The 12,362-nt window shown below is 35.7% G+C and overlaps 1 protein-coding gene across 1 annotated transcript in view; it reads left to right on the forward strand.

Moving 5' to 3' along the window:
• The window catches only part of LOC145662815 (uncharacterized), a 101,320-nt gene that overhangs the window by 42,875 nt on the left and 46,083 nt on the right, over positions 1 to 12,362 (forward strand). Inside the window, exon 4 of the mRNA XM_081728711.1 lies at positions 6,900 to 7,388. Within this exon, the coding sequence (XP_081584837.1) occupies positions 6,900 to 7,388 (489 nt within the window). The remainder of the gene's footprint in view (positions 1 to 6,899; positions 7,389 to 12,362) is intronic.

A 12,362-nucleotide genomic window follows, 5' to 3' on the forward strand; every position in this document is an offset into this window, starting at 1 on the left:
GAGTAGGAGCTGCCACTTTGACACAAGCAAGTGGCTGTTTGAACATGCTCAAACACGTCCAAACCTGTTAGATCCAGCACAGAACATGTGCTTCTTAGGTGACTCATTCTTCACCAGACATAGCTTTTTTAAGTTTCATACTGGACAAGTCATTTAAAAAGCATACCGGTAACCTATTATTTAATAATGTAAAATAATAATAATAATAATAATAATAATATATAATAACTAATTGCCGAACATCAGTGAGGCTCCTACTTGGACTCGATCTGCATTTGGATTTTCCTGTCTGTCCGTCTGTCTGTACCACGCTACAGGGCGCAATTTTCGGTATTTTAATACGAAATTTTTAGGATAGGACTACGAGATACCCTAAACTTGCTGTATAGATTTTGGCGGTGATCAAAAGTAAAATTTCAAATTGGCGGCCGCTTGTTCAAAATGGCTGCCATCCACTCTATACGGCGCAATTTCCAGTCTTTTAACACGAAATTTTGAGATAAGGACCGTGAGACGCTCGAAATTTGCTTTATAGATTTTGGTAATGAACAAAAGTAAAATTTCAAAATGGTGGCCATCCACGCTATAGGGCGCAGTTTTCGGGTTTTTGACTTGAAATTTTGTGAATAGAAGCATGAGACATTTACAATTTACTGTGCTTAACATTGAAGTGGAGCAATGTCAATTTTCAAAGTGGCGGTCGATTTTTAAAATGGCGGCCATCTACACTTCAGGGCGTGATTTTCAGTATTTTGACTTGAAATTTTGAGAATAGAAGCAAAAGACATATAAAATTTAGTGTATCTAACAATCAAGTGATCCAATGTACAGTTTCAAAATGGCGGCAAACTTTTTCAAAATGGCGGCCATCCACTCTATACGGCGCAATTTTCGAAATTCACGTGAGGCACCTGGTCATTAGACCCACTAGTAATAGTAATGTGGGTATGTGTGATGGGGAGTGAGTGAGCGAGAATGTCATTGCAATTGACTTCATTCAATATTTATGATATCCTTCCGTATTCATAAAATAATGTTTCAATATATAAAGTTTTGAACTTTAGGGGTTCATCTCAACCAAGCCAAATGTAACCAATGTAGTAAACATTTCAACAAAATGCAACATTTCTATAGTTAATAACGTGCCATAAGTCGTGTCCCTGCATTATAATTTCTTACTGACAAACCACAAAAAACACCCTTTTCATTTTTGCACTATTGAACATACATATTTAGGTGAATCTGAGGCAAAAATGTGGCGGTTGTGTTTTCAGTGATTTAGCAGGATTTTTTACAAAAATCACATATAAATCATACAAATTGTGTTTCAGAGTTTGTATCTGTTTTCTATGAAAAACTTTTTCTGATTCAACAGTAAATTCTGAACAGTAGAGACTATTAGCTTTAATTTGACACCAGAAACACTTCAGTTGGCCGAAAAATAAGGGAGTTACAGAATTTTTAACATTGCATGTCGATTTTTCCGCGGCAGAAGTCTCGGAAAATGCCAGATTTTCATTTATTTTTCCTGAGGTCCGTTTAGGAGATAAAAATCTTCAAATATTCCTGTGGTCATTTCTCATAGGTATCTACCCACAGATAAAATATGAAGAAAATCCATGATGTAAGGGCAACCATAAAATCTGATATTGGTTCATTTGACATGGAATGAGCCTTATTTAAGTGATAGTTTCAGAGTCAAGTAGGATGAAGATACTGACCTATCTTTCTCATTTTGCAAAGCGTGTTATTTGTAATGTTATGTATTTATAAAATTGCTGTCCATTCTCCTGGATGAGTCCGTATCGTCTTTCTAACTTACGGAGACCCCTGTTCATGAACTCACACACACACATATACACACACACCTATAAAATCGTTCATACTATAATTTACCAGAGTATTGGAATCCTCTCCCCCTCAATCACCTTATATATAATGAATTACAAGAAAATAGTGAAAACGATTCATACTACATACTTAAAAAGGGCCGCGGTAGCTCAGTGGTAGAGCGTTTACCTCTGGTGCATGGGGTTCTTTGTTCGATCCCAGCTCGCGCTGTGAATTTTGTGGTGGACAAACGCCGTGTTTGTAAGTTTCTCGAGGTTCTCTCGTTTTCTCACACTTTCTTCACTGCAGCATTTTCTTTATTTCTCATCATCACCATCTCCTTTAGCCTAGCCGGCATAACCGTGGAACATGAAACTTAAAGATTTCTTTTTTTACGTACTTAAAAAACATGTATATTACTTTCATAGTCGCTAAAACGCATCATTAAATAGAAAGGGAAACCAGCAGGTAGGAAGGGAAAGAAAATGCTGAGAAGTGTTCAGATGCAAGCCATATTGGAATGCAGAATTACGTAATCACGTGATAGTGTTACATGTCTGTATGTAAATGGAATTTATACCTTCTCTAAACTCTATCTACATATAGGCTGGTAACATTTTCACATGACTTCGTGACCATACATTTCAGCATGGCTTCCGCGTGGACACTTCACAACTTTTTCTGTGTTGTTTTAATTTTTCTGTTCTTTTCTCGTTACTTTTTGTCTTCCCTTTTGGTGCAATAGCGAAAGCCCAAATATTGTACTTTTCTAGTATTCATGATTATGTTTTTATTATTTTCTGATCATTCATTTTCATTTTTTTTTAAATTTCCTCTTCGAGATTCCTTTGCTTCCAACTATTTTGTATTGTGGCACACTCTTCTTCAGAGACTGATTAGGGGAGGGCGTAAGCATTCCTTCATAGGTAAAACCTCACAGATAGGCAGAAGCTTTAAAGGATCGCAATTTACATCTACAGGTTAATGAGTAGAGGTAGGTGAAGATTTTAAAGAACAAACAAGTGTGCTCTAAATAGTATAGGCTAATACTACGGATTATGTGAGTACAAATTAAAGTTTTCTTTGATAAGAGTCAGAAATGCGTAGCCAGGTCTACCAACTCAATAATACATTTCTACGAGTCATTCAGGGTAAGATATATTTACTAGATTTGGTATTCTTATATATTTCAAGGGGCCGCGGTAGCTCAGTGGTAGAGTGTTCACCTCTGGTGCTTGGGGTCCCGGGTTCGATCCCAGCCCCCGCCAAGTGAACTTTATGATGGACAAACACCGTGCGCGTGGGTTTTCTCGGGGTTCTCCCATTTCCTCCCACTTTCTTCATTCCACCATTTCATTCATTACTCATCATCACCGTCTCCTTTAGCCTAACCGGCGTAACCATGTGACGTAAAACTCAAAGATTTCATTTCATTTTTTCTTATATATATTTCAATGATCAGAGGTCCTGTAGCTGTATCCCTTCACAGCTGAGTAAGTGTAGTTCACCCCGATGTTCATGAAACCATGGCTCAACAGCAGTGTCATCTTAGAAAATTACATCAATGGCCGGAAATAACATTCGGATCACAGGATGTACGTTGTCGCCTAGAATGTCCATATAATCACTGACAGTAATACTTTCTGTGAGCGTAATCAAAGGACCCACGGAATAGAGGGAAACTATATCAATGGCTTATACATCATGCGAACCATAGGATGCACGTGGTCACCTAAAATGTCCACATAATACTGGCAGTAAGCGTTGTGTAAGCGTAATCAGAGACCCTACGGAATAGAAGGAAACTATTCATCAATGGCCGGACAAAACATGCGGATCATAGATGCACATGGTCACCTAAAATATCCACATAATCACTAGCAGTAATGCGTTCTCTGAGCGTAATCAGAGACCTCCGGAATAGAAGGAAAATGTGGTCCACAACATCACAGGGCCGTCTATGTTTCACAGTTTGGAGTGAGCTTCTTTGAGCGTCCACTACACAAATAAGATAAAAGGGAACTCATCGGTCCGTATTGTGTTTAACCAATCATTGTTGTTCCACTTCGAGTATTCTCTCCAAACACGTCGGATCTGCATCTCTATATAACTTCAAGTAGGACAGAAGTGATAAATTTCCAAAAGTTACGAACAAGCCATTGCTATTAATTACTTCCCAAATTGATGCAAGCGGTATATAATAAGATATATTTGTAAATTCTGCATTTTGATTTTTCTTCTTAAGTATGCTTTGTTAATAAGAGCGAAGAGAACGCATTCATTTTCTTAAATAACTATTACTTAATAACAATATTTTAAAAGACGTGAAAAGTTTCATAGACATGATAGATGAAGATCCTCGAAGTTTGCTTAGAGAGAGAATAAAATGCATGTCACTAATCATAACAAAAATTGAGCACTCACCTAAGCATAGGCACAAAAGATGGTGAAAATTTGTCGCTGAAAATATAATAATTTGTAGATGCTCTGGGATACATATGTAATAGTGATGGGAAATTTCGTTCTTTTCTCGGATTCGATTCTTTTCATTCCATTCATCTGAAAGACTGGTTAAAAAAAACGAATCCTTTCGATCATTTTATTCCCGATCAACTTCTGTAGTTTGCTTTCTTCTTTCACCCATCTCAACCTCATTGTCATTGCAGTTCCATTCCGCGCATCGTTTCGTCTCGGAAATAGTCGTACTTCCTCGGGCTGTTCAACCATAAATACACACAGGCCTCACACACATAATTTTCTGTAATTTTTGTATGTATTTATGCGTATGTGAGAGAGAGAAAAAAATAAGTATATTTCTCGTCCGCAAACCCCTAACATCCTCCCCTCCCTCTATTCTTTATTTCTTCTCGCTTCGTGCGAAACTGAGAAACGATAGGAAACAAATATGTTCTTAACGTTTGAGTGATGAGAAATTAATAATCACAGACTGAAGGGGGCCATGCAGTCAAAAATGGACTACAGAGGAAGATTCGAAGAAAGTTAGACAGATTCTGTTTCTAAATTCAATTCAAATTAGTAGTAAAACATCATTGCTTGCACTTCGTTTATATATATATATAATTTACTTTAAACAATTGCCCCATTTGTGTATATATAATTAAAAGGAGAATTAAACGTACTGTTTATTTTTATATAAAAGCGACAAGACAATACTGGTCATTACGACACGATCTATCATGTTACTCGTATTTAAGTATTTTTTCAAAAATGTAAATGAAACAAAAGATGTTAAAAAAAACAGAACAATGCGGAATGTTTCATTCACCGGCCATGATGTATCAGTGCCAGTGATATTTTGCGCCATCCGCCACCCGAGTGCACCCCTGGAGCCTGGACGCCCCCATGAGCTGGAAAAATATCCAAACGGAGTTTGTAAGAGAACAATGGACAAAGGTTTACCGGAGAAAACAAGGGAAGGGAGTATCATTTGCTATGTTTTCTTCTGCTTTATATGCATGCGTGAAAATTTATGTTGCTCTCATTCCATTCTATTGCTTCTGACAACTCAGTCTTTTCATTCCTTACTGAACGCAATACAGAGCTCAGATGGTTCGGATTCCACGTTAATCAGTAGGTCCACGTCTCAAATAGCCTCGCTGCTGAAAGGGACGCTAAACTAAAATCAACTCAACTCAACTCAACGCAATACATTCCCCTCCAAATCGATTCAATCCAAATCAATCCGTTGCTTTTTGAGATTCATTCATTTCATTCACCTAAAAGATTCGATCTTTTGGATCGAATCATTGCGGAACGACCCATCTCTAATATGTAACATAGAAAAGGGACTCATCTTGTATCCGGTGCTTTTGTATCCCTGTTAAAACGTAATATTTGATATCTCAGCCGCGCTGGAGCCATGATCTCATCCACTCCTACCACAAACTGGAAGATATCGCTGAAACATTATTAAGTTTTTCTTCCTGCACTAATGAAACACTCCGAATATCTGCAAAGCACTGGTGGACATTTGGAGTGTTTTATTAGCACAAGTATAAAAACTTCATAGTGTCTAAGCGATTTCTTCCAATTTGTGCTAGGAGTGTTTACGATCATGGCTCCAGTACGGGCTGAAATATCGAATATTAAGTTTTAACAAGGGTACCAACGTACCAGATGCAAGGTAAGTTCCCTGTCGCAGAAAAGTTTGAGTACAGTTTGTTATTTGGACGCTTGGGTGATTTCTCGATTTTTGTTATAACCATGTTCGTAATTTGTTTATTTTTTATTTTATTTTTGGCTAATGTTTAGCAGAAGGGGTCCAACATAATTTTCCAAAAAATTATAAAATTTCACGTATTTCTAATAATATTAGGTTTCGGTTAGTTCAGGTTAGGTTAGGTTAGGTTAGATTAGATTTGGTTACGTTATGTTAGGTCTAAATACAGTGAAACCTCCCTTAACGGACACCTCTACAATACAAACAGATTTTTTTGGCCCGGCATAAATATATGTTCTCTTACGGAACAAAACCCTCCCTTTTACGGACACTCTCAGATACGGACGCGGACAGTCTTTTTTCCTCCCAAACGTTTCAGTAACCTCTTCATAACGGACATGAATTATTCTTGATTATGCGATATACTATTCTTGGTTATGCGGACAGTAGACAGAAAAGTCTTTTCCCCACAAACGTAACTATCATGAGTCTAGACCTTGTAAACCATCAAACAGCTATAAGCTAAACTTGAAATTCTTTTTTTTTTTTTCTGCCCGCAATAAACTGCTTCCTGCTGGAAATCCTAGAAAATATTCAATAAGCAATAATACTCATGCAGGGTCAGTCGTATGGCCAAGAATTCTATGCGAAAGAAAGTCTATATTTCCTTGCCTTAACAAATTTATTCCTTTTTTCTCTGGGTCTTGCATCTTTTCGACAATTTCAAAGATAACAAGTGAATTAATGGATTTTTTTACAGGGTGATAACATGTACTTAAGAAAATTACCATACACGCACTACCTTTTGCAGTATAATAATATATTAATGCATCCCCAGCAATATTATTATTTAACAGAAATGAATTTCTACTTCTGCTTTTCTTTCTAGTGTTGGAACTTCATGAGGTTGCTTTCCCGTGCAGTAGTATGCTGACTTGGAAAGATGAAATTATATTCCTTATGCAAGAAATTTCTGCAATTATACGTAGGCCAAATATCACTCTCAGCTTGATACTTATACAATTACTATGTTTAATAATTGCAATAGTGTTTGAAAATTGCGAGGACCTCACTGAAAGAATATGTATAACGGCAAACTCATTGTTACAGAATTGTATATTTATTGAGAAACGACATTCAAAAAGTACTACTGACAGTAAAGACTTTTTCTCCTGTTTTACGTTTGGTTTATGTCATCTTAATACAGCAACGAAGAATGATTGTCACAACTCATTAGTAGCTTCAGCGATTGATTCTGCGTCCTTTCTTTACTGTATTCTGTGCTTTAAGGTACAGAAACTAAGTGAAGTTGATTATGTTTTAAACAGAGTTGAAAGCAAATCAAAAGAATTGAAGTGCAGATGGATTTACGTGAAAGGTAAGGTGAAAATTTGATAGATTTTTCTTTCCTTAATAATTTACAATTTTGGTATCTTGATTCTCGTAATGTCTGTAGATATTTTCTTTAATACAAATGAGTTCAAAAACAGTCAGTAAATAATGACAATGAATTTATTCTCATCATGTAAAGGTTATAGAGAGATAATCCGGGTAGGTATGGATATGAATAAACCGCTGTAGAGCATTTGGAGTGGGATGATGAATGGGGTGTTAATGTAATAGTGCTTGAATTTCACCTCCGAGCTGCAATCTTGCTCAAAATGAAATTGGTACAGTTCGCGGCATAGAAATCGTTACACAAATTCTAAGTCCAAATTAATAACAAACTCTTGCCCTATTTTCTTATGCATCCAGAAATACTTGTCTCAATTGATTAGTTAATTCTAGTATTCAATCCAACTCCTCCCCTTCTCCACCTCTCCTTGTCTAAAACAGTGTGTGTAACGTAGTAGACTGTTTCCATTCAGCTGAAAACGAAACAGGAATCAACTATACGACGTTATAGCTTTAAAACAGTCTTTTCCATTCGTTTGTTCTGAAATATTTTTAAGAAATTAATTTTTTTTTAAAAAAAAAAAAAAAAGGCACACAATGTTCCCAGAGCTTCATAAATACCTTTAGTTTCATTCTTTAAAGACTGCAAGCTAATATGACGCTCCCTAAGAAATCTATGGAAATTGCCAATAACGGCAGTAGGTTTTGTGCTTCCTAAAGTCTGTAATGCACGCACAGAGCTCTAAAATATGTACTGACAGAAATGAGTGTTATTCAATGATTCATTTAATATCTTTTCAGTAATTGCAAGCAAATGTTCCAGGGGCGTAATTTGGGCAGGACAGAAGGTGTAATTCCCCCTCCCTTGAGCTTCATAAATATGTATTGTTTGATCAAATGTATAGTAATACACTAATAAAAAGTGAAAATCTTATGTCGGCGGAGAATCATCCCCCCCCCCCCCCCGAATTAAATCTCAAAGACGCTGCTTTTAGCAACAAACCTATAGAGTTACGATAGCACATTGCTAGAGAGCTTACATTTGGTTTCAAGAGTCGAAGGTTTGATCTCAAGCCATATGAGTTCCTGGGCGACATTGACAGAGAGAGAGAGAGAATGTAACTTAGTTACAATGTGCATAATGAACTTCCCCTTGTTCGGACACTTTTTAAAGCAGTAAAATTTGTTATTATTGTGTTAATTAAGTTACATTTGACATAACCATCTGATAAAGTAGTGCTAAACCCTGTGCGTCATTGTGTTAGGTGAATGGTTAATGTAAGTTACTCCTACGTGTATGGTCTGAGCTTCGAATCAAAACAGTTATTTTATTGATTGTTTTCTTTGAGCTACGCTCATACTGTGCATTCCACAAGTTCAATTTTAAAGTAATGTAGTCACAGCTAGTTAGTTCGAAATTATTTTCAAATATGATATTTGTTATTACATGGCACTCCTTACTTGTTTGTAGCCCTGCATAAATGCAAAATTGTTTTAAAAGTATATTTTACTTTCAAGTATGATTGTTAAAAAAACTTGTCCTTCAACTTTAATTTATAATTATTTTCTATTACTTAGTTATAATAACATATTTTCTAATTATATTGTTTTCTATGTTATACGTTTATTATTTCCATTTTATGTCTTACATTTGAAGAGGAGCTTATGACAATTTAGAGCAGCAGGGACATACACAGGATGCAGGCCTTGGCAATTCAGAGCTCTTGCCCCCACGAAATCACTACTTTACTGTAAATTATATCTAATTTTAGAGACGATGATAGACATTTTAGTAAAATATGTCCTCAATCGCTGACATAAATTCCTGTCAAACTTACGATCGCTGAAATAAATTCCTGTCTACGCCCCTGCAAAGCAGTGACGATTTTAGGGAGTGATCAGTTAGTAGTGCCTCCCTGGAGCAACGACACTTCCCCAGAAGTCATATCTCCGATAATTCCGAATCAGTATTTGACCATTATTACTTTTAACTCTCAATGTATTCAAAGGCACCAAAAAGGAACTGTTCTAAAGTCTTCATTGGTTCTCCCTATGACCTTATGCCAATAGGGCCAATCTTGGACATATCCACATCTGAAATATCATCTTTTATGTCAGTGATCCCGAAAACTACCCATTCGACACAAAAAAAGGATATTTTCGATTCTTTTTCTCTGTCACCCTCCAATTGTCAACTCCATGCCAACCAAGGCTTAATTTGGACTTACACAGGATCCACAGTGTCACTATTCATCTTTGCACATGAATTCGACACTAATATCGTTCGTATTTGACTACTTTTATATGTCACCCCCATCTCTTGATAGGAATGGTTTCAGTGTCTCGCCCTCACAACTATGGAGGAATTTCAACCAACGTAAGTATACTTGTAAATTACCATCTAAAAAACAACTGTACGGGTAATCTTTTTCGGAGAGGAATTCGTTAACTACTTTTTCAATATCAATGTATTGCCTTTTTTGCTTTCCATGCTGAATATTGCCAAAGGGCTAAACTTCATCTGCACTATTGTGCTATGAATATAGGTTTTAGTGATTTAATTCACTGAATACTCGCTTAGATGTTGCTTTCGTCACAGGAAAAGTGAGATACAGTTATAAAAGAAAAATGAAATGAAATATTTAAGTTTTACATCCAACGTTTATGCCCACTATTCTAATGGAGACAGTGATGGTGAAAAATGAATGAAATCGTGGAATGAAGAAAGTGGAAGGAAACTAGAAAAACCCGAGAAAACTCATGCACATGGTGTTTGTTTATAATAAAGTTCATTCGGCGCGAGCTGTGATCGAACCAGGGAACTTATGCACCATAGGTAAAGTTATAAAAGAATAGGCATCTAAACAAATACGGAACACTACTATCAATGAAAGTTATATAGGATTAGATTTTTAGTTATTTCATTCTAAGTTAAAAATTTCAATCAATCTTGTTCTTCCTTACTGATCGAAAACTTAAAGTTGTTGCTGCAAGGACGTGATAAATCTTTTCAGTAGACTTCATAGTCTATAGCTCGTTCACAACTTCTTTTTCATCTAAGCTAAAGTAGTTGCATTTTAGACATTGAGGAAAAAGTGTGAAATTATATAAAAACCTCCAAAGTGGAATTACGAAACTTCAATGGGCCCCGTTTCGCTGTGGGCCTCCCTCACCGCATTCCCGTTAGTTACGCCACCGTTCAGGGTGCATGATGTAGTTTCCCCCTTTTAGGAATATTTTAGTACGGGTAGTACGAGGTTTATATATAATTTAAAATATATATTATATATATATATATATATATATATATATATATATATATAGATAGATAGATAGATAGATAGATATAGATATAGATATAGATATAATGCTGTGTGAATTGAGTTGTATTTTCTAGAACTGTCCGTTAAAGGAGACAAAAGATCCTATACTCAAACAAATCATTTCTTTCGAAGCTCTAATGGAAAACGAAACGAATCATCGTAAACATGTTATGTTTTGAAGAGAAGAAGATTAACACATTGATTGCACAAACGTATAATGGTATCATTTGCATGCAAATTTGTAACTTATGAAAGGTGATGGCTTGTTAGATGAGGGGTTAGTGAACGGGATTCTTCTGCTGGTGGTCCATTCTTTTTTTTCTTTCTTTCTTTCTTTTAGCTACACTGAGTTTGTGCATTCCAGATCTTCAAGCTTGAATCAAATCTAATACCAGTTAATGAATTAAAAGTAGCTGACATTATTTTCAAATACGAGACGTTATTACATGATTGTCGTTAGCTCGCAATACTCAACTTTGATATCATATCTTGCAGCCTTCATTTAACTCATTTCTTGACGTGTTTTGTTACAAAATTCATGAATCATGGCGGACAAAATTGCTTTACCAGTTAATGCTGACTGCTTTTAAACCAAATGCAAAGTATGAGAAATAAATTTATCATATCTTAGTTTGGTGTGGAGATGAAACAAAATTGCGAACTAAAGGTTTAAGAACAACCCACATTATTAATATAAACTATGCCAAAGATTAATGATTTGCATCATCATAAAACAAATACAAAAGAAATGTTGAGAGAAATAAAAATACTAACTTAGAAATTTGTAAGTAGAGGCGAGGAAATCTAATTCAAACACACTAAAGACGAACAATTTAGCGCATAGAAATCGTGGATCTGTGGTCAAGGCGCTCGCCAGTAATCTGGAGGTTCTCAGGTCGGAATCTTGATGTGAACTTTTTTTTTTTTTAATTTAGAATTTTTGGTGCCGATTGCTCGGCGATAACACACGTTTGATTGTCTTAAGATATTTAAATATTTGGATCTTTCAATATTTGAATGATCAAATCTTCAATAATAATAATAATAATAATAATAGCACAATAGTTTTAATAACACGTTAATAGCTGTAATTAAGAATTTCTCGATACTTACTCGAATTTAAGACGTTCTCGAATCTAAGACGCACCCCGATTTAGCTGGGTTAAATTAAAGAAAAATAGTACTATGTTCCATTTTTACTATTACTAAAGTGCTCTTTGATATTGGTCATTTTCGGAGATTTTTATGTATCCCTTTCCTCTCCCCATGTTGAGTATTGTGAGCTAATGACAAGCATGTAGTAACGTCTCGTATTTGAAAGTAATGTCAGCTACTTTAAATTCACTAACTGGTATTAGATTTGATTCAAGCTTGAAGATCTGGAATGCACAAACTCAGTGTAGCTAAAAGAAAGAAAGAAAGAAAAAAAAGAATGGACCACCAGCAGAAGAATCCCGTTCACTAACCCCTCATCTAACAAGCCATCACCTTTCATAAGTTACAAATTTGCATGCAAATGATACCATTATACGTTTGTGCAATCAATGTTTTGCTCTTTTTCTCTCCAAAAACGTAACATGTTTACGACGATTCGTTTCGTTTTCCATTAGAGCTTCGAAAGAGGTGATTTGTGT

Source organism: Thermobia domestica, chromosome 1 (assembly GCF_964235325.1).
Source record: "Thermobia domestica chromosome 1, izTheDome1.hap1.1, whole genome shotgun sequence".
NCBI classification, from domain to species: domain Eukaryota; kingdom Metazoa; phylum Arthropoda; class Insecta; order Zygentoma; family Lepismatidae; genus Thermobia; species Thermobia domestica.